The sequence below is a fragment of the Tetrao urogallus genome (genome assembly GCF_951394365.1).
Source record: "Tetrao urogallus genome assembly, chromosome: 14".
NCBI classification, from domain to species: Eukaryota; Metazoa; Chordata; class Aves; order Galliformes; family Phasianidae; genus Tetrao; species Tetrao urogallus.
The window spans coordinates 15,405,852-15,427,290 of NC_136827.1; the positions used below are offsets into that span (position 1 = coordinate 15,405,852).

General features: G+C 54.0%; 1 protein-coding gene across 2 annotated transcripts in view; it reads right to left on the reverse strand.

The window, feature by feature from the left end:
- Positions 1–536: 536 nt before the first annotated feature.
- TCF7 (transcription factor 7) overlaps positions 537–21,439 on the reverse strand; it is a gene marked incomplete at both ends in the record, with an annotated part of 53,631 nt that continues 32,728 nt past the window's right edge. The window contains 8 exons of one of the 2 annotated variants that reach the window (XM_079542214.1): positions 537–837; positions 3,289–3,361; positions 4,595–4,643; positions 7,012–7,119; positions 7,483–7,645; positions 7,769–7,879; positions 11,667–11,757; positions 13,151–13,283. In XM_079542214.1, the coding sequence (XP_079398340.1) occupies positions 537–837; positions 3,289–3,361; positions 4,595–4,643; positions 7,012–7,119; positions 7,483–7,645; positions 7,769–7,879; positions 11,667–11,757; positions 13,151–13,283 (1,029 nt within the window). The remainder of the gene's footprint in view (positions 838–3,288; positions 3,362–4,594; positions 4,644–7,011; positions 7,120–7,482; positions 7,646–7,768; positions 7,880–11,666; positions 11,758–13,150; positions 13,284–21,439) is intronic. The other variant, XM_079542215.1, reaches the window with a different exon arrangement.

Sequence of the window (21,439 nt, forward strand, 5' to 3'; positions counted from 1 at the left end):
GTCGGATCAGAAAGCTAGCATCGCTACATTTCATTTTCAGACACAAGGGCTTTTACAAAAGGCTCCTATTCCAGCTTTTCCAGCTCTGTGGTATAACAGCTACAGGAGGACTACAGTCTAAAGCAGCTCAGAAGGCAGGACACGGAAGCCAGTGTCAGATTTAGAGCACCTACCACCTACTGCAGCAAGCTGGGGATCTCTCTTTGCTTTCTGCCACACTCACAGATAACGCAGTAAAAAAAAGAAAAGCCCCCAACAAACAAGAAAGCAGCACAGGGCAGGGACAAAAGGCTTATTTACTCATCAGACTTCAAATTCTGGCAAGTTTTGTTATGTTTTTCTTTTTTTCCTTAACCTTTTTAAAAATCACTTTGCTATCTTTAACCGCCACCCTCCCCCCAAAGGGTCAAATGTTTTCCAGCATCCTCCAATCGTTCTGTTGCCTAACTGTGGGGGAATTGGGCCGGGCCTCTGGTCCTTTTCAGTGGGAGAGCAAAGTGCCCACAGTGTCTCAGCAAACACGGGTGGGGGTGGGACTACGTCCCCGTGGAAGCCACGCTGCAGGCTGAGGGCTCTGCGGGCACAGGAGAGCACCCGGTGCTGGGTCTGGAGGAGCAGGCAGCAGCTGTGATGGGAGCAGAGACCGGGAGGGGGTCGGTGCGTTCTCTGTGTGTGGAGTCTGCGGGGGCTGCAAGCTTGTCTGAAGGGAAAGCAGAGGATATGCATTGGAGTGCATCCAGGGGGGAGGGAGGGGAGTCTATAGCACTTCCATCGGAAGAAACTGGGCTGGCACAGCGTCCTTCTCCTTGTAAGTACCGAATGCACTTCTTTTTCCTCCTATGAACAGTGAAGAGAGTTATCTGTAAATGAAGGGTGAGTTTACGGTCACACACAAAACGCCGAGCAGAGCGCGGGGGGGGCGGGGAGCGGAACGGCGCGGAGCCGCGGCGCGGAGATCGGCCGCCTGTGGGTGTGAACCGGCGGCGCCCGCGAGGGGGCGCCATAACGGTGGCGGCAGCAGCGCTCCGGCCGTGCCGCCATCCCGCCGTTGGCTGCGCCGGCTGCCGCGTTGCGGGACGCGGCCGTGGAGCGGTGCCCGGTCAGGCCGTGCCGCCACGCTGCGCTCCGCATCGTCTGTCAGCTGTCTTCCTAAGGAGAAGCACGTCGACCCGAAGGACCCGAACTCTTCTGAGCGTTTCTACCTGCAGCACATTTCCTACCGCAGCCCTAGCCTTGTGTGCAGTACGTTGTCTGAAAAGCTCGGCTGCTTTTCTTTGCAGCAAAAGCCTCTGACCTCCACCCATCCAGAAGGCCATCCATGGCTTCTGTGGGCTGACGTGCTTGCTGTGATCTGCCCCTTCAGAAGCTGAGACACAAGCACAAAATGCCACCCGCACACGTGGGATAGGAAGCTCTGGCACAGCCCTGCAGGCAGGGTTCTGCTGCCCGGGGTTTCCTGCAGAAGCGCCCAGCCGGGGGCAGTGACTCCCAGCGCCCCTCACATCACCTGCTCTGCATCCTCTGCAGCGGCTCAGGGAAGTTCCAAAGCACAGAGCTCTGAGGATGTCACCTAGCAGTGGTGTGGGAGCAATCCCCTGCTCGAGGCACTGGTAACAACAGCACAGCTACAACAGGCAAAAAACCCCTTCCTTCTGCTCAGCTCCCTGCCTCGGCTGCCTCAGCTGAGGAAAACGGATCAAATGGAGAGCTGGCTGATCAGGCACACACCTCTCTTTGATCTCACTAATGAAAAACTACACACTGATGGAATATGCATTAAGTAGCCCAGTATTAAACACGACTTTGCACTGGCTGCGAACAAGAGAAATGGCATTACTGCTGTCAGTGGCATCGTTAGCTGGGGTGACCCAATTAACATGGTATGAAACACGACAGCGCTGCTGAAAGGCACACAGAATGCTTCATGGGCTGCAGCTCCCAGAGCAGCCAAGCCCCAGGATGAGCCGGGCTTCCCACAGGCAATTCAGGAGCAGCTGCAGGACGGAGGGTCTCCATGACCTCCTTGTAGGATGACAGAAACCTATCAGTTGATTCATCGATTCGTTGATTCAATTTGATTTAAAATGATGGAGAAGCAGCAGATTTGATACTACAGCCTGCATGGCTCCTATACAGCTAAAAGGATGTATCCCTGTCCTTTAGGAACTACAGCACCCTGCTGTAGTTGTCCTGGTGAAAGGGTGAAACCTCCAACGTGCAACACCCATTTTTCACCAGTTACTGTTGTCCTGTGGAGTGGGAACCTCAGGTGGGAGCTGCTCTCTACAGGTGTTTGCGACCACTGCAGGGAGGACAGAAGCCCTTGAACTGGCAGCAGCCCGTTAGTACAAGCAATTGCAGAAAAGATGTGACTGAGTAGCATTTGAAAGGCAAAAGTTAAATAAAAAAGCATGCTAAGGTCTACAAACTCAGCAGGCTGTGTTAACTGGAAGCAATGCAGAGGGTTAGCGCCAAAGCTGAATGAGGAGAGTTCAAATGAAGTCACAGAATTGGAATTGTCTGGGTTGGAAGGGACTTTTAAGGCTATCCGGTCCCCCTCCCCACAATAAGCAGGGAAACCCACAGCTCTGTCAGTGCTCAGAGAACCTCAGCCTGACCTGGGCTTGTTTGCAGGGACAGGAAACCTAAACCTAAGGATTCCTAAGCTAAACCTCCTTGCTCATACGTGGGGCTTTGTGATCTGCTGGGTCTGGGAGGCACAGTCCTCACTCAGCCCACATCAGCCATGAGGGACCCAGTGACCCCACACTGCTGGGGATTTGCTCCAGGATTTCGATTTGGGTGGACTGAATGATTTCCCCCGCTTCAAGCTGCAATAAGCACACTGATTCTGGGGTCATGCCCTAGAAACCCAAGGTGTGGGACGTTTACAAACCAGCTCCTTGCTTGGGGTTTTCCCACTCCATGCTGGGTGCTGCAAACCAACAAGTTGCATCTCAACACACATGGTTACCTCTAGGATAAATAGGAAAAACCTCAGGAAAATTAGCAAAGACCTTCACTACTCACAACTAGCCCTCAAGGGGTGTTTGTAAATGGGTGGAAAGCCCCACACCACGGTCACAGAGGCAGACCTGCAAAGAAGCTTCTGACACCAGAGATGCTCATCGGCATCACACGGACATTGCCCACGGCAGCTCAGGGACAACAGCCACCAGGGTGCTCAGACAGGGCCCTGCAGGAGCATCCCTGGTGTGCGGAGGAGCAGAAAGCAGGGCCAGACCCACAGCCCAGGAGAACCCCGCGAGGTGGAGATGTGATACACACCTGCACGGGCCGCACCAGTCCGTTTGTTGGTTGAGGCCAAAGCGAGCTCTGCATTTCTTAGGAGAGGCAGGATCTGAACACAGAAGCATGCGTGGCGGAGAATGGGCAAGGCAGAGGCACAAAGAGGAGGAGGAGCAGGAGGAAGAAAAGAGGCAACATCATTTCAGCCGCTTAACACACCACTAACAGACTACAATCCCAAGTTTTGTTTCTGCAACAGAATGGTGGTGGCACCATTTCTCCTGTAAAAAAAGTGATTGTTAGGGAAATAAATAAATAAATGAATGAAATCAGTGATCGCAGCAGGGAAAGGGGGTTGAGAAGCAGCACCCGGCTCGGCTGCAGGACGCTACCAGGAAATTCACATCTTTTTGTGACACCTCCACATTCCTAAAGGCTGGGAAAGCTGCCAGGCGACAGAGCTGTTGCCTGCTCCTTACCTGCTCCCAGCAATGCCTATCCGGGTGCCAGCGAATGGGGCTGTGGGCAGCAGAGAGGAGAGGAAACATTGCAGAAGCGCAGGAAAGCGGAGGTGGCACTGCAGAGATGAGCCCCGGCTGCACAGCTCTGCCCTGCAGCCCTGCCTTCAGGCACACGCTGCTTTTCCAGCCCTATTGCAGCACTGCAGAAGGGCACCTTCCCGCCTGCACCAGCAGCAGTGCGTGCTGTGGGGCATCAGCAGCAGCATTCCCATCCACAGAGGGTGAAATCAGTATTTTTCTATCACACACGGGCCGTATGTTTACATGATAGATACACACTGCACGTACACTGAAATGCTTGCATTCTCATCATCCTAGGCACTGAATGCGATCAACAGCACTAACTAAAATGAAGCCATTACTGGGACACATTTTTGGAACTGCTTTTTATGGGCAGCTCAAAGAGGGCATCATACAGCCACTACTGGAGCTGTGTGAGCTGAGCTGTGTCATCCCAGCAATCCCAGCAGCACAGGCAGGGCTGGTCCCAGCTCACAGCCAGCAAAGGGACAGCCCGGGGCAGGCTGCAGGGGGCACCCACCTGAATGCTCTGCATAATTAGCAGTAATAAATACATGCAGATAAGCACTTGACAATATCCCATATTTTCAGTTTCCATGAACTACTAGTGTTCTAATGCAAGCTGATCTATGAAAAACTCACAGAAATGCTAATTTTCTGTCTCATGAAATGCACAGATCATTGGTTAAGAATAAAAGGAAATATGGCAAAGAGTGGTAAAACAACAACTGTGTGGGATCATCCACTCTGCACAAAAAGTGTCCAGCACCGAGGGCTGCATGGCTCAGCACCGCAGGATTTACCTGAGTTGGAGTCCTGCTGCTTCTCCCGTGTCCGCCTCTTCTTTTTCCCCTAGGAAGGCCATGGAAAAGCCCATCAGTTTGTGCTCCCAGTGCTGGGGGACGGAGGGGGCCTTGAGCAGAGCTGGTCTGAGCTCTGGGAAATGCACCCAGGGGAGTCCCGAAGCCACCATCAGGGTGAGTGTCCCCACATCCAGCACTGCAGGCAGTAGGGCTCACATGCATACATCTGCAGGAACTCAGAGATGGAGCCGCATCACTGCCTTCTCAGCTTTCCTCCCCCAGCTGAGCCCCCCATTTACACTGCAGCCTGCCTACTGAATGCAGTTACACCACAGCTCCTCCTTGCAGGACGTTGGTTTGAACATCACCCAGCTCTCCTGCTCCATTCGAAGCACTGCAGGAGGTCACATCTGCACAACGCAGCAGAACTGTGATCCCTGCTGTCATCAGAGGTCCTCATCAGGAGAGCACCCCGACCTCACGTGGGGAAGCTTCATAAATCCCTGGGCACTTTTAAAAAATACCCATCTCCCCACTTCAGCCCTTCTGCAGCTGTGGATTCATTTCTTGTTCTCACATTTTCTTCACTCCCTAACAGCAAAACAGTGCTAGCCCCGGATTTCCTCCCTGAGATTGTCGGGGCACAAAGGGTCTGGAGCAAATCTGGCCAGCGTGGGGAGCGTGGCTCACAGGGCTCCTCTGCCCTCTGTCTTTTTGTATGACTTCTTGTGGTTTGAGTGAAGGTGGAAAGCTCTGCACTGCGGTGAGCTCTTTCTTCGGCGTGGGAGCAACTGCATTTCCTGCCTAATAACCGAGTCACGTGCGGCGGAGGTGACCTACATTCCTCCTCCTCCTCCTCGCCGGGGCTCCAGAGAGAACAGCAGCTCCTGCAGCGACCACGACCCGGAGCAGCTGCTCATGAATGCTGGAGGGAGAGCTGCTGTGCTCTGAGCCTGGTGTGTGCTGGCCGGGAGAGGAGACCTCCTGGTGCTTTCCAAGAGGAGAGAAGCAGGAGGGATGGGATTTCCATGGAGGACGTACTTGGCTTGAAGGACAATGATGCCTGGCTCTCAGCTCTGCTGCTGCCCCCCAGGGATACCCACAGAGGAGCATTCTTGGGTGCTGCCCCAGATTCTCCACGGCCAACCCAGGTCTCAGCCAATACTGACCCTGCAAAGCTGCACGCGGAAGCCGAGCTCCCAGCAATTTACTTATTGCTAGTTATTACGCAAGGACATTATTGATTATGATTTCTGGCTATTTGAGGATGTTTTGTGGGATTTTGGGCTTTCTGAACAGTGCTTGATGGAGAGCTCCAAGCACAGCTCCAAGACAAACAATGTGGCTGCGAGGGAACCACTGGAACCCTGCATGGAGCAGCAGAGCCCAGCGGCAGGTGGATATCTGACAGCCCTCTGCACCCTGCCTCAGGTCTCCAACGAGCTTGTTAGGCAGGGCTTGTTGCATGTGAGATCAAAACAGTTAGAAAGCCACTAGAAAAGGCTGCATCCCATGCTTCTGCAGCACTGGAAGCTCGCTTATTGCCTTGCTATTCTACCATTAACATAGCAAAGAGGAAATGAATTCTCTTGAAGCAGACTTCTCAGCACTGCACTGGGGAGCCCAGCCCTGCTTCTCTAGGTGGGACATGGCACAGAGAAAGGGCAGAGCACGCACCTCGGTCTGCTGTCCCTCTCTGTCTATGCAGGAGCTTTCCTTTTTCTCCCCTTTTGAACGTGGATTTCTCATTTCCTTAACAGCACTCTTACTTGGGAATCAGCCTCTCCGAGGAGCTGGGGCCAGTTCGCAAACCGGCGGAGCAAGCAGTGCTGCTGTCTGCATTTGCTACAGCTGCATTTGAATACTTTGAACGTGGCGTGCTTGGTTTGCTCAGCCGTGGTGGCCCCATGGGTCCAATGTCCCAGCAGGGCAGGCGGTGGCTCGGTGACTGTCACCCTGCAGGACAGCACAGGGACCCCAGTGCCAGGGATGCAGCCCTATGAGAGGTCCCAGAGTTGGACCGAGTCCCCGCCAGGCTGAGCTCAGCACTCGTTTCATGCAAAGCAGCTTCTTTTCTCCTATTTAGCATTTTTACATCTTATTTTCCACGATTATTATGCTCCTGTCAACAGATGGAGTTTTCCAAACATCACTCACATCACCTAGAAGTTCTCTTTTTTTTCTGCTTCTGTTTCCTTGGGCACTAAGCAACAGTGACAGCTGCAGTGCCACAGAAGAGCCACGAGGAGCAGCCAAAGGGATGTTCAAACCAATGCCAAAACACGTATTTCTATACAAACCATCCCCTCCAAAACAGCATTACCAGGGACAACCGGCACCCACTTCTTCCCCCCGTGGGTCATTTCTGGGCTATTTTTGGGTCACATCTATGGGACTCGAGGCGCAGCATCACTCACGTAGTTGTCCCGCGCGGACCAGCCAGGGTAGAGCTGCATGTGAAGCTGCCGTTCCTTGCGTGCCAGCTCGTAGTACTTGGCCTGCTCCTCCCGGGACAGCGCGTGCCACTGCGGGGACAAGCACAGCACTGAGCCTGCCCTGCCACGGGGACACTGCCCTGCAGGCTGTGAGGGGAGAGCATCCCAGGGCAGGTGCGGGGATGGGGATGCTGTACTGGAGCTGCTACAGGTCTTGTAGGGCACCTTGCAGCCACTGTGTTGCTGCTGTGGTACAAGATTTCCCTTTTCTCCCACTTTTGGGGCTCCCTACCAGCTGCTCACAGCCCGAGGACGTGCAATGCCTCCAACACCCCCAAAATCCCGGTCTCCATCAGGGCGATGAGAGAAACTCTTCCCAGCTCCCCTCACGTCCGCAGATGTCTGCGTGTCCCCCCAATCCCCAAAACCCCTGGGGACTCCACCTGCCCTTACCCTCCTTCCCAGGATCTGGTTGATGGCCGCGCTCTCCTTCAGCGTGCATTCAGCAATGACCTTCGCCCGCATCTCTTTCATATACAACATGAAAGCATTCAGGGGCTTCTTGATAGTGGGCTTCTTGGCTTCCTTCTCTCTCTTTGGTTCTGGCTGAGGTTTCCTTGGCAGGGACAAAAGGAGCAGTCAGTGTCAGAACCACTCGGTGTCACTGAGTGATTCATGGGCATCACCCAGTGAGACTCCGCAGTGATAGCACAGATCAGGAGCCCTGAGCAGAACTCACATGTTGCGGTCGTAGTGCTCCATCTCCTGCTTGCCAGAGTGGGGCACGATGGCGGGGTGTGGGATGCCAGTGGTGTGCATGCTGGAGCCCAGCATCAGCGGGTGAGTGAACCTGCAATGGAGAGGGGGTGAGCTGCGCTCACGGGGCAGCGGGGCGCTGGGGGGGCCGTCCCTTGTGGCTCTCTGGAGCGGCGGAAGCAGACGGCAAGCAGAGGGCACAGAAAGCAGAACAAGGGCAGAACGGACCCAGGGGGGCTGCGCAGGATGGGAGTGGGGCTTTGGCATCAGTTTGCTGTTCCCAGCAATGCTGCCGTGCCGCTCCCCGGTGCCCTGCCAGCAGGGCCCAGATCAAGGGTGCTTTCAACCTGTGTTTCAGACACTCAGATCTCTGTTGCTGCAATATCTTATTAGTGCTGTAGGAAGAAACAACAAACTCAACCCAACGTTTGGATTTGAGAGATTAGGACCACCCCACAGAAAAAGCATAAGTCTGAACATGAACTAACTGCAACTCTAGGAGGTGCACCTTGCCCGAGCAATGCTCTCCACCAACACAGGATGAGATCATCAGAGGTCTCGTTGCCTTTCAGGCCTCATTAGCTCCCTCGAGCTGCTGATGGTAAAGCCAGAGCCGCCGGCTCTGCCAGGCCTGCCACGCTCTGACTGCAGCTCAAGAGGGCAGAATCGCCCATGGGAGGTGAACTGCTCGTTAGATATGCTGGCACAGAAAGAAAAGCTGTTTAATTTAATCCACTAGCACAGTCTGATCCTTATCTGGCCAGGTGTACTGCCTGTCTGCAGCAGCGCTGCAAAACCCAGCCCCGTGTGAGTGGGAACCCCTGTGCCACACCTGGGGGCTGCAGGGCCCCAAAGGGAACCGTCAGCACATCCCTATCCTGAGCCTTTGGGGCTGCAAAAACCAGTGCCCCAAGAGCAAGGTGGGCTGGCAGCACCCTCCTGCCCCTGCTGCACAGATAGAGGTTTGCGTGGATAGAGGGCTTGCATAGTTTTTCTGTGGGAATCCTTTGCTGACTTCAGGACAACATGAAGCAGAAGCAAAGCTGGTGCGGGAGCAGCTGGAGCAGGGGCACGCCATCGCCCTGCCCATCAGCAAACCCCAAGGTACCAGGCTCTGAGATCCCCAGTTATGAGATGCATTTTGCTCCCTGGGACATCAGTGGGGCTGGGGTACATGTAACCACAAAGCAAACAAACTATGGAGAACAGAGCAGCAGAGATGCAGATGGTGCAGGATTGCGCTTGCTCCTCGGAGCTGGCGATGCTGCAGGAGCACAAAGCAGCCCCAACCCTGCATGGGACTGGAGTGGGAACAGGGCAGCACGGGGCAGGCATGGGCTGCGTATCAGCTGCAGACTTCAGACTTGTTTAGATGCGATGCCAGCAGCTGCCTGCTGCCTGTCCTGCTTCTGAGGCTGAAATCAAGGAAAATGCACTGCTCTCTGCAAAGCGAAACTCGGCGGTGCGCACAACACCATGGTCAGAGAAGAGGAGCGATGGGTTTCACCCCTTTTTCCAGTGCTGCACTGAAGGCAGGGCTCTCTGGCTTTGCTTTTTTGACCTGTGCTGATGACAACCCAGTTGCTGAGCATCCTCCCTGGCCGCTCGCTGCTCCCGGGGGCATCCGGGCACTGCCCTGACTCGCTGGGCTGCAAGCTGCTCCCGCACACACTGCAAGCTGCGGGCGTCGAGCCGCTCCCGGCCCCACATACTCACCTGGAGAAAGAAGCCCCAGCAGAAAGCGCTGACGAATACGGCTGTCTAAATCCACATGACGGGAGCGGATAGACAGACTGGCTCTGCCTGGGATCGGGAAGAAAGAGTCTATCAAGTATCCACAGCTGCGTGGCTGTTTCCTAAAGATCCCCTTTGCTAGTGGGGCTCGGAGCAGTGGGGTCCCGGTGGGGGCTCGGTGCCCTCGCTCTGCGCTGCTCCGGGCACTGCGGGGTTTGGGGTTTGCTTAGGGAGCTCCCTGTTGAGGTTGGATCCACACCTGACTCCCCTCCACCCCCTCTTTCAGAAACTATCTTGTATCCTGTTGCAGTGCTGAACACGGAGGTGGGCAGAACAAATACTGCTATTGCACAGAATAAACTGCTTAAAAAATAAGAAAGCACCGTTTGGCCAAAAAGCCAAAGGCTGCTCAGCACCTCTCTGCCTTGGCCCCAAAGGGATGCAGCTCCTCCACCCTGCACTGCCCCCAGAAGTTTGCCTCTGTTTGCAAACAAGCCCAAAGCCGGGTCCTGTGCTTCTTTTTAAAGTTGTTTCGTAGTGGGAATCGGGCACGCACCAGACCTGGAGCTGGGAATTGTTTTGAAGATAGTCAAATAAACCTGCAGGAAGTTCCTGGTTGCTCTCAGCAGGGGAAAGCCCCCATGTTTTCATATGGAGATAGCTCCAACACACCTCGGTGTGCTCTGTCGGGCTGCCAGGAGATGCTCCCAGCCCAAAACCACACGTGGAAACCCAGACACCTGGGGAGGGCGAGACGGGATGGCTGAACCCCAAAGCGCTGAACCCCGAAGTGCAGCCACACCGGTGTTGCTCTGCTGTGGCATGCAGCACTGCCCTACAAATGGCACCAGCTCCTTCCAGCCCAAAGAACCCAGAGCTTCCTGGTGTCATGGGGTGTGCTGTAATCATGGCCCTGATGCACTGTAGAGGGGCTTTGCAGGGTTTCTGCCCTGCAGAGCTGCAGCCATAGCACAGGATGCCCTGGTGGTGGGAGCAGTGCTTGGGAAATGGAGTGGGACGTATGGGATGTAGTAGCTTGCCCGCATCCCACTGTCCTCAGGAGACTGTCACCAGGCTCTTGTCCCCACTGGGGGTGAAGGGTAGGACAGAAGCCCCTGGCTGTGTGTGCTTCCCTCCTGTCCACATCTCAGCCCTAGCTCTGAGTGCTCTGGGGCTCCTCCATGAATTTTGGGCAGGCAAGAGTAAGGGGAAAAGCTCTTCTAGACAGCACACTTTGGGATGCACTGCTGCTTCACCAGGCTGTCTGCCTTTTGCTGCTCCCTGTCCCTATCAGCTGCCACCAGCACACCTGCTGCAGGCGCCAGGCACAGCGTGTGCTGCCAGCAAGCAGCTCCTGCTGCAGCTGCCATGTCCTCAGCACCCAGCTCTGCACAGAGACTTTGCTCCTGCCTCACTCCAGCCACATGCATGCTTTGTACAGCACACTCACAGCAGTGCCTGTTCCTCCTGAGGATGAATCACATCGTACGAGGCGTTAAGTCATCACCCAAGAGGAGCACATTTAGCACAGAAAGCAAAATGCCATCTCTTTGAAGCCGAACTCTGTATCAGAAGCCTCAGCCTCTGTTTCCTTGTGGTTAAATAACTGGAATATGAAATTCATAAACTAACCAAAAAGAAAAAAAAAAAAAGATTTCACTTTGTGTTTTCACGTTTGGCAGCATGCTTTCACACCTTAAAACGTGGTTCTGGACGTCTCCAGAACCATAGGATCATTCAGGTTGGAAAAGATCTCTCAGATCCCCAAGTCCAACCCCACCCCACCATACCACTGACCACCACTGGCTGTCCCCAAGTGCCACAGTTCACCTCCACTCCCCGGGCAGCCTGTGCCAGTGTCTGACCACTCTTTTGAAGAAGAAACTGTTCCTAACATCCAACCTGACGTCTCCACGACACCCTCCATCACCAGCTGCACGGAGGCCGCCCGCTCTCTGCCCACCTCCTCATGCAGGCAAAGGCAGCACCATCCCAGTTGCACAAAGAGCCACAGCACAACCTCACAGCCGTCCTGCAACACCGCAGCCCCCCATCCCACATGGAGTGAAGCCCCCTCCCCATTGCTCAGCACGTGAAGGGGATACAGGGGGGCTCTCAGAGCTGACCCCGCGCATCCCTGCACTCACCATCCCATGGAGGGCGTGATCTGGCCGACCCCAGCCGGGGGGAGCGGGTAGAAGCCAGGGATGTCGGAGGTCTGGGAAGGCCGATGCACTGCTGGGAGAAGGGAGAAGGAGGCGAGATGGAGACAGCACTGAAATGAGCCCTCCCAGCCCCATCTGCTCCTCTGTGAGCAGTGCTGGGCAGTGGGGAATGCACATGGAAATGCAATGCTGTTCCTACAGGCCCCGGCCAATCAGTCAGCCCCAGGAGCCCGAAAGCAACCAACGGGGATGCTCCATTGAGGCCCTTCCACTGGGGGATGCTCCAGCAGCATCAGTGCTAGCTCTGATATCTAGCAGGGATACTTCACAGTTTAATTTTTCTGCAGTCTTGCTGCTCTCTGCCCTGCTCTGGGGCCAATCCAATGTCTCATCTTTCCAGCCTGGAGCAGCTGAAACCAACCCCGTGCTGGGGCTGCCCAGCAGCTGCTTGGGCACCACCCTGCATTCACTGCATGGGTGAAGAGCTGCAGCAAAGCACAGATCCAGAGATCTGGGATATTCACAGAGTTAATGATAAATAAGTATTTAGGAATTACATCACTGGGTTCCAAATATCTCAGTAGGTGCTAACTGAACTTGATATATAACTGAGCCAAAGGAAAAATGTGACTTAGTGTGAGAATTTACCCATAGCTGCACTTGGTTAGGACACAGCCCAGAGAGGAACGAAGCCCAAACCTCCAGTCCTCTCCCACCTGTGGGATCTCTGCCTCTGCTAACCCGGAAATCTGCAGGCTTCCTTTCCAGGTGCTGAAATCTGCCATTTGCTGAGCAAATTGCCAATAGATCTGTTAACTCCTTGTGCTTTCCTGCCATATTTATGACACTCAGGTGTTGGACTCAGCAGCACTGTGGGCTCTGATGAGCCCCCCATCCCTCCTAGAATACACAGATCCAGCACTGTGAATGCACTCACTGCCACCTGAACCCCAGACCAGCTCTCTGCAAATATCTGAATGATTCAAACAGACCTGCAGGGATTCTGTTCTGGCAGGAGGCTGAGGAAGGTTTGATTTCACTCTCGGCCTGTAGCCCAGAAGAAGAGGTGGTGAGGGGCGAGCTCCCCAGTGCACAGCTCAGGTCTGCCCTATCCGTGCTGTACTTTCCTCTGCAGCCCCGCTGGGGGTTGGCGCGTGCCGGACATGCACACTCAGGTCCACCCAGCGCTCAGACACCGATCATATTTAGTCAAAATATTTCCTGTTTCAAGCATTTATTTTCTCAAAATGACAACCTGACAGCAGTTTGGGTATGAGTCAAAGGAAAGACAACTTTCCATTTTCTGGTTGACTCTCACACATCGCCCTGTGGGCTCCGCTCCGGCTTTCGGCTCGTGCGGCCGCTGTGGCCGTCCTGCTGCAGCGTCAGCCCCAGATGGAGCTCCATGAGCCCTACCCTGAGCAGTGCCCGGTGCTCTGAACCCACTGATGAGCAATTTGGGTTACCTTGCTTCTGGCTGATGTCAGCGGGCAGATGGGGTGAGTGGGAACCGTGGCTGAAGTGGTCGTTGCTGTAGGGGATGAGCGGCGTGAGCGGGTGCACTCCATGGGACGGCTGCACGACAGGAACTTTGTTGGACTGCAAAGAGAAGGAGGGGGTGAGGCTCAGGGCTGTGCTGCTGGAAAGAGGGCTGCAGCAACCCCAGGGCAGCCACTGCCCTTCTTTGCTTAAACAGACACATCCTGCAAGAGAAGCCCCGAATTAAGCGGCAGCAACAGCTGATGGTGACTGCAGATCAGCCCAAATAACACGAAGCCGTCAAGATCTAGAATTGTCACTTTTTTCTAATCCTTCTCCAGTATCATTTATCCCTGGATGAATGCTAACAGCATGTCACCTAATGCACTGCTCCAGTTTTCTGCCCTCTCCCCCCCCCCCCCCCCACACAGTCCCATGTGTTGCTTTGGTCTGAAGCTGGACTTTCACATCCTGCACATTCACTCTGAAAACTGTGCTCAGGCCTTTGCAGCTGCTCCTGCTAGCAGGACAGGGCCTGGGGGGCCAGCAGCCCCTGCATGCTGCACGATGTGGTACCACTGTGTGACACAGCAGTGACCCGGCCCGAAGGGCTGCATAGCTGTGAGCAGTGTGCACACACATGCACACACACCTGTGCACACACATGCACTTATCAGTGCACACATCCACGCACGTACCCATGCACAAATCCATGCCCACACCTATGCACACAACTATATGCAAATCCTGCACAAATCCTGTGCACACACTCACACACTAACCTATCTATGCACACACCCATGGGCACACCTATCCACACACACATCCAGGCACAAATCCATGCACACACCTATCCATGCACACACGTGTGCACACAGCTGTCTCACCTGCAGCACCCCACACTGCTCCCTGCATGCCCCATTTTGCCCAAGAGTGCCTTTAAACCCAGACTGTCTTCACCCTGGTAGCACAACTATGCCATTTGTCCCAGATAACTCCAGAAGGAGAACCAGGAATGGCAGCACTGCACTGGGGGGAGATGAGAGGAGGCTGGCAGCCGTTCAGCTCAGCTCTTGTCCCATTGGGGCACCTCCAGAGCACCACTCCTGCTTTCTGACAGCTCATCTCAGACCTCTGGGTTGATTCACCGCTGCCTTTCACTTGGGTCATGATTTTGCTCACACAGAGCAGTGTGCAGCCCTGCTGGCACCAGGAGGAACCCTGCAATGGGAAGGACGGGGCGGGCTGGGGATGCCATCCTCCACCTGGCTTTGCTCGTGCAAATAAAAATCAAGAGCTGCAGGTTTGGAGGCATTTAAGAGTGCGTGAGAACCCCAACTCCTGATGTGAACCATGTGCATGTTGCCTGCATGTGCTGGGATACAGCAGTGACTGTGCCCCTCCCAGCACAAACCACCTGGTCCTGCAGTGCCACCAGGTCACTGTGGTACCACGATACCCAAGGTACCAGCAAGTCCCTGAGGTGCCCAGGCTCCTCACATTACCCAGCACTGTGCAGGCATGGAGCTGCTGCCCATCGCCCTGGTGGGACTCACTGAATGCAAAAAGGAAGGGCCGTGAGGAGGCAGCTCCCACTTTGCAGCAGAAAAGTGGCTTCAGTATCTGATGAGCAAGCAGACAACGCAGCCGTGCTAATTGTTAAGAGGGACTAATTGCTGGCAAGGCAAAATGAGGAGACCTCACTGCTTACATGCAGATATCTGATTGTGATGGAGGCTCGAGGTGACTGGAAGAACTCGCTTCTGGCTGAGCAGAACTATTCAGAATTCATCTTTTTTTTTAATAAAATGAAGCTTTTTCATTAGACAAATGGTGATTTGTTGTAACCAGAAGTTTTCTGGAAAGCACCTCATGGCAGCATGTGTTTTGACTCATTGTTTAAGATGGAGATGTTTCACCACAGCACACAGGAATGAACACTTTGCTGCCTTGCAAGAATTTAAAGTTTCGAGCTAATGCCAGACAAATGCAGCAGAGATCAAATAGGAAATGGTTTCAGACTAGGAAAGGGAAGATTTGTATAGGATATAAGGAATATGTTTGCTACATAAGGGCAGTGAGGCACAGGCTGCCCGGAGAGGCAGTGGTCCCCATCCCTGCTGACAGTCCAGGTCAAACTGGGGGGCTCATTGCTGTGGGTGCTCATTGCTCATAGTGGGCAGAGAGAGCAGGTGGCCTTTGGAGGGCTCTTCCAACCCAAACCAAGCCATGATTCTATGATTAAAACCCAGAATTAGTGGGAAATGGCCAATACTGAGAATTTACATGGACTATAATACAAAGAACATTGGTTTTAGCTGTGAAAATATTAGAAAAAATACACAGATGGTTTTCTGCTTGGGTTAGTTTAGGAGAAGAAAAGAAGAAGTGAATTTTTGGTGAAGCTGGGTAAAACACACCTTGCTACAGCTGTAAGCATCCCAGCATCTGCTGCCTCAGGGCTGGCACTGGGCAAGATTTTGGGTTGATTTTTGGATAGAAGACAAATCAGAACTAAACCAAAGCAGCACAACCCGGTGATCACCCACAATGTGGTGCCAAAGGAATGAAGAGCTCTGGATGGACTTTGGTGGTCGCCCACTGAGCAGCCAGGTCTCAGTCTGGCACTGCACTGCACAGAGGTGTCCCCACTGCTCCCTTCCCATCGTTTGTTAAAATAGAAAGAGAGAAAAGAGCAGACAGCACTCGGAGTGAGCGTGATAAAGAGGAGCAGATCACACAGACCAAACACAGGAGCTCATCTCACAAGGCCGATCTTGATCGGCGCTGCTGCACAAAGGCACAAAGCATCCTTCCTAGGAACCACCCCTCCCATTGGGAATATAGGGAACCTCACAGGCATGGGGGACCCTTACACAAAGGGGACCTGGAACACAAGGGAGACACTGTGGACTCCATGCGCAGTGGGGAAGATGTGCTCTTAATAGACCCAGTGCATGGAGAGGACGCTGTGAACACTGGGGGACAACACTGATGCAGGGGCCGCAAAAGCACAAGGTGCTCTATGCACACAGGTACACAGTGGACCCTATTCATATTGGGGACCACATACACTTTGGGAGCTGCAGGAGGGGGCTGACCCCCCACAGTGCCCCTGCTCACCCAGCTGGCAGCACCCAGGGGTGCACAGGACCCGACCCTGCAGCGCAGCACCCGGAGCGCTGTGGTTTGCAGCACCGGTGGGGAGCGGAGCCACAGAGGGGCCAGATCACTCACAGCACTTTCAAACAGTCCCACACTGCTGGCCCCAAAAAGAGCGAAATGACAAAGCTGTGCAGTGTGGGGCCTGGCCAGGGCCTGGTGCTTGGGGTGCACCGGGGTCTGGGCATCCCCAGCTATGTGCATCAGCACCAAGAAACCGCTCCCAGCAAAGCGACGGGGGGAGCAGTGCTGCAGGCTGCAGCCGGGAGCAGCCCTGTGTGTTGGCTTCGACGTCACTTCTCAGAGAGAGAGATGAGTCTACGCCTTGGCTATGCAAAACAAAACCTACGGAGTTCGCTGCTGCTGATTCAATGAGGAATTAATTCCTTTTCTCTGCAGAATTAGTCACTGTGCCGCAGAGCCAGAGGCAGCAGGTCAGGATGCAGCGAGCCAGCGGTGCTCTGCCTTCTGCCCCGTATCCAAACATCTGCTCAAATCAGCAAACGGGGCTGGGAGCATCCTGCAGGGTGGGATCATCGATGTGGGGCTCAGGGCTGTGTTTCGGGGCTTTCAGGTATGGGACCTGGAGAGCTCTGTACAGCTTCAGGGCACCTCTGCATCCTGAGCAAACCTCCCAGTTTGGGGCAATGTGAATAAACCTAACCCAGCCTCCATCGGGGGGCAGACTTTGCAACAAGACCCTGTTCTGCAAGCGCTGGGGCCAGCAGCATCTGCTCATTTCTCCTCACAGCGCTGCTTTTTTTTCTCTTTTCTCACTTTTGCTGCAGTCACCACTGCCACAACAGAAAGGAAGAAGGGAAAGTTAAAGACACCCACGTCAGCACTGCCCTCACTCCAGCAGCTCTGGTGTCAGCAGGGCCACGTCGCCCCATGAGGGTTGGCGCCCATGGGGACTGCCCCAATCCCGTCCCCATCTCATGGCACACACAGCATCAGAGAGTCACAGAACCACAGGGGCAGGAAGGGACATCTGCACATCCCCCCAATCCAACCCTCACCTCAGAGTCTCTGGACCCTCTCCAGCAGTTCCCCACCTGCCTGCAGCTGGGGAGCCCAGTGCTCCAGATGTGCCAACCTGTGCAGACCCCCCCCTCCCTTGTTGGCCATGCTCTATGCCGTACATCCCAGGGCACCATTGGCCTTCTTGGCCACAAGGGCACACTGTTCACTCATGGTCAATCGTTGGTCAACCATTGGTGAACTGCTGGTCAATCATTGGCTACCAGGACACCCAGGTCCTTCTCCAGCAGCCCCCAGTCCACATTGATGCAGTTATTCTTCATCCTGCATTGCCTGTGGAGGGGAGTATCCATACTCCCAGAGAAAGCTGCATGCAAATAGCAACAAGGGAGGACAAATACAGGGAAATAACTTCAATAATTTTAGAAGCCTCGACGAACTGATGGTTGCAGATCTGGGATGTGGCCTGGTGCTCTGTTGGTATGAGAGCCTCATGATCCCTAGAAGAGCTGCAGATGCTCAGCACCGGGTCCCACTGCTGCTGCTGCCGGCTTTCAGCAGCAAGGCTTATTGTTTTTAAGTTCAGCTCTGTGGGGAAATGGCTGAGCTTTGCACCATTTACGGGCACAGGAAGAGCCGTTTCGCTTCTCAAGTATTTATCTTCTAAGAGAAAAATGTAGGTGGTTCTTCATGAAAAAAATGAAGGCATGGAAAAATAAAATTAAAAGTGCTCTTGGGGTGACAGAGGACAAGCGTGGAGGCAATAATGCCCCAAAGCAGAGAAATCCCCCGAAAAATGAACGTGTGGCATCACTGCCTGAGGATGCCATCCCACGTCAGAGAGACACCTCTGCCCAGAGCTGGTCCCCACCCCTGCGGGCTGCCCTGCTCCTGGGCACTGCTGCAGCGATGCCTGAGAGCCCCCAGCATTCGGCTGCATGGGACACCAGCCAGCACCAAACACATCACAATGTCCCTGCCATTGACTCCCCCCCCAGCCCTGGGACACATCCACACAGGGCCCCATTCTGCTGCTTTCTGCAACGCAGTTCTGCGAATGGGGCCGGGTGCTGCAGGGCCGGTGTTACCAGTAACCCACCATGGCTACAGAAGTGAAGGCACGGCCCTGAGCCCCATGCTGATACCATCTGACCTCCTTTAGCTTCTCGAAGGCAAGCAGCAGCGCCGATACCCAGAATTAATCAGGAAAATGTCCAAGGGGGGTGAGGGAGGGGAGTGCAGCACAAGTGTTTGTGACAAAGCATTGGCAAAACCCGGACCCAAATACATCCGTGTGCTGCAGCAGTGCCCGAGGTGGGGCCAGACCGGGGGAGCATGGCCCCAGTGGGGGAATGCACGGCCCCAAAGTGCCAGCCATGCAGCAGCTGCCCACTGCCACCCCCTGGGCTCTCCCACAGGACTGCAGCTGCACGGCTTTTTGCTTCCTTTCCACTTAAAGGTGAAAACAAAAAACATTTACTTGAAAGAGGGGAATTAAGAAGAGAAAACAAAACACACACAGAAAAAAAACCTCGGATGTGACTGAAGGCGTTTCAATTCCTCCAAGATCAGAGGGTTGAAACCTGCCCCTCCGCACTGAGTGGCCGTGCTGCTGTCACCGCATCACCCTGCGCCCACACCGCCTGTCTGGGTCCTTGTGCTGGGTGCCGTGCTGTTGGGTGGTGGTGTGCTGCTACACTGTTCTGCAGTGATAGGACAAGGGGGAATGGTTTCAAACTGAGACAGGGGAGGTTTAGGTTGGATGTTAGGAGGAAGTTTTTCACACAGAGGGTGGTGAGGCACTGGCACAGGTTGCCCAAGGAGGCTGTGGATGCCCCATCCCTGCAGGTATTCAAGGCCAGGCTGGATGTGGCTCTGGGCAGCCTGGGCTGCTGGTTGGTGACCCTGCATACGTTGAAACTGCATGACCATTGTGGTTCTTTTCAACCCAGGCCATTCTGTGATTCTACAATTCATATGCTGTGTGATGCAGTATGTAATGCATGACATCACACTATGCTGAGCTGTACCACACCATGCTATGCTGTGCTGAACTACATTTTCTTTCAGTCCCCCTCCATTCTCAAAGCCTGGCGGTGGGGTGGTCACTGATCACAAAGAGACAACAACTCAGAAGTCCCTCACGCTGTCTGAAAGTGAGTCCCCAACTCAGCAACTGCACTGCAGAGAACGACAGCCATCGCAGCACTGCGGCACTGCTTACACACACTGACTGCTCCCACTGCATGTGGCTGCCGCAGCGCTCGTGGGACAGATGCTGTGGGACTGACATGGCTGTGCCCACGTGTGTACAATGGCTAATTAGCAGATAACACGGTGTAAGCAGGGACGATCAATTGTAAAAGTTACCATCTCTCTTTGCTACACATATCACCGCTACGGTGAAATCCTTCGATATATATAGGGATGGCAAATGCATCTCCAAGATGGACAGGCCCAGGGCTGGCTGCCGTCCTCGTTCTCACATTGCTGCTGCTGAAGCCAAATGGGTTTTTTGGAGGGGGACAAAAACTCCTTGGATGAGATGAAGGACCCCACGCTGGGCAGCTGCCCCGTGCCAGGTCTGCAGATCTGGACTAACATTTATTTCCCTTCTTCTCTACGAAGCATCTTCTTGGGAGGATGCAGAGGGAAATAATCCTCCCCAGAGCCGAAAGGAGCTCCCAAGGACACCCGCAGCCATACAGTGATAGTGGTGCTGCTCACTGCTCGCTCTCGAGGGTGACGTGTTGACAAAGAATGCCAGAGCCACTAATCCGGGATGATGCTGCGTGCCTGGCTGGGAAAAATCCCACTGTTCTCAATAGGAGGAATTAGTTCCATAATGCTTAATGCCCCTTCTCCCTCTGACAGCCAGCAAGTGTCATGGCACAGGGCGAAATAAACATTTTAATTCTAGTGTGGCATTTATCTTCCAGCAGGGTTCTGGAGAGCCCCTGACCCACACCACAGCCCGCTGCCCCGTTTGGGTCTTTCTCTGATCTCTTCGTGTGCATGGCTGCGTTAAAACCTGGGCTTGGTGGATTTGCATATGATTAGGCAACAGGGAAAATTAATAGGGAATTGAATGGGTTTCTCCTCCTCTGCCCATCTCATGTTTATATGAGATTAAAAAGAAGTGATTTTTTTTTTTAATTACTGCAAAGATACATTAAATATTATTTAACCTTTTTTTGTTGGGGGGAGGGAAGCAGACAGAGAGAAGAAACAAACTGATCCATACGGTAATGAATGCCTCCTATCGTGGGAAGAAAATATCACTGTAATTAGGATTAGACAGGAATCCTAATTAATCTCATCTTGCCACTTGACTTCTGGAAGTTCCTTAACTGTTACCTCCAACAAAACGGAGCCTGGGGAGCAGCTCTCTCCCCCAGGTTGCCTGGCCAAGGGTGGTGGGACGAAGGGACACGTGGCCCAAGGGCTTTTCAGCACAGCACTGCAATACAGGGCAGGGACACACGAGGACACCTCAGCCCCACGCCTCAACGCTGTGCTGTGCTGTGCGATGGCACAGATTGCCATGGGTGGAACGGAGCCGTGCACAGCCCAGCTTGGCTCTCAGCTCTTGTCACAGCCTGTTTTTCAGGCTTTTTTGAGATGCGCAGCCCATTGCATCAGATTTTACTACGTGACTGGATGCTCACGTGATTATTTTCATCTTTGGGTCTCCAGTGTGGAAACCAGACTTTGGACTTCAGACCCTGGCTGGAGCTCTCATGCTCTATTTCTGGTGCTGTGGCTACATACAGCACGAGGTGATGCCATCAAAGGCCACTCAAACCAGCAATGAAATGCAGCAAACTGCAGCTCCTCCTCGTGCTGTGCTACGTAATAAAACACAAAGGAATGCTGCTGCAGCTAGGTGAGCATCTCAGCCTGCTTCTTCCAACACCTCCAAGGAAGCATTTGGCCACAGCTTGATGTGAATGGCAGCTTGGGATAACACGGTCGAGACAGATACCAAAAACGTCCACTTGGAAACCAGAGAGCAGGCAGAGCGTGCCCAGCGCTGGGTCGAGCTTCAAGCCAGTGATCAAATGCTCACGAGGCAGCAGTGATCAAAGGCTTTGTGCTGAAAGAATGAGAAACTCACAATTTCATATGGTTTT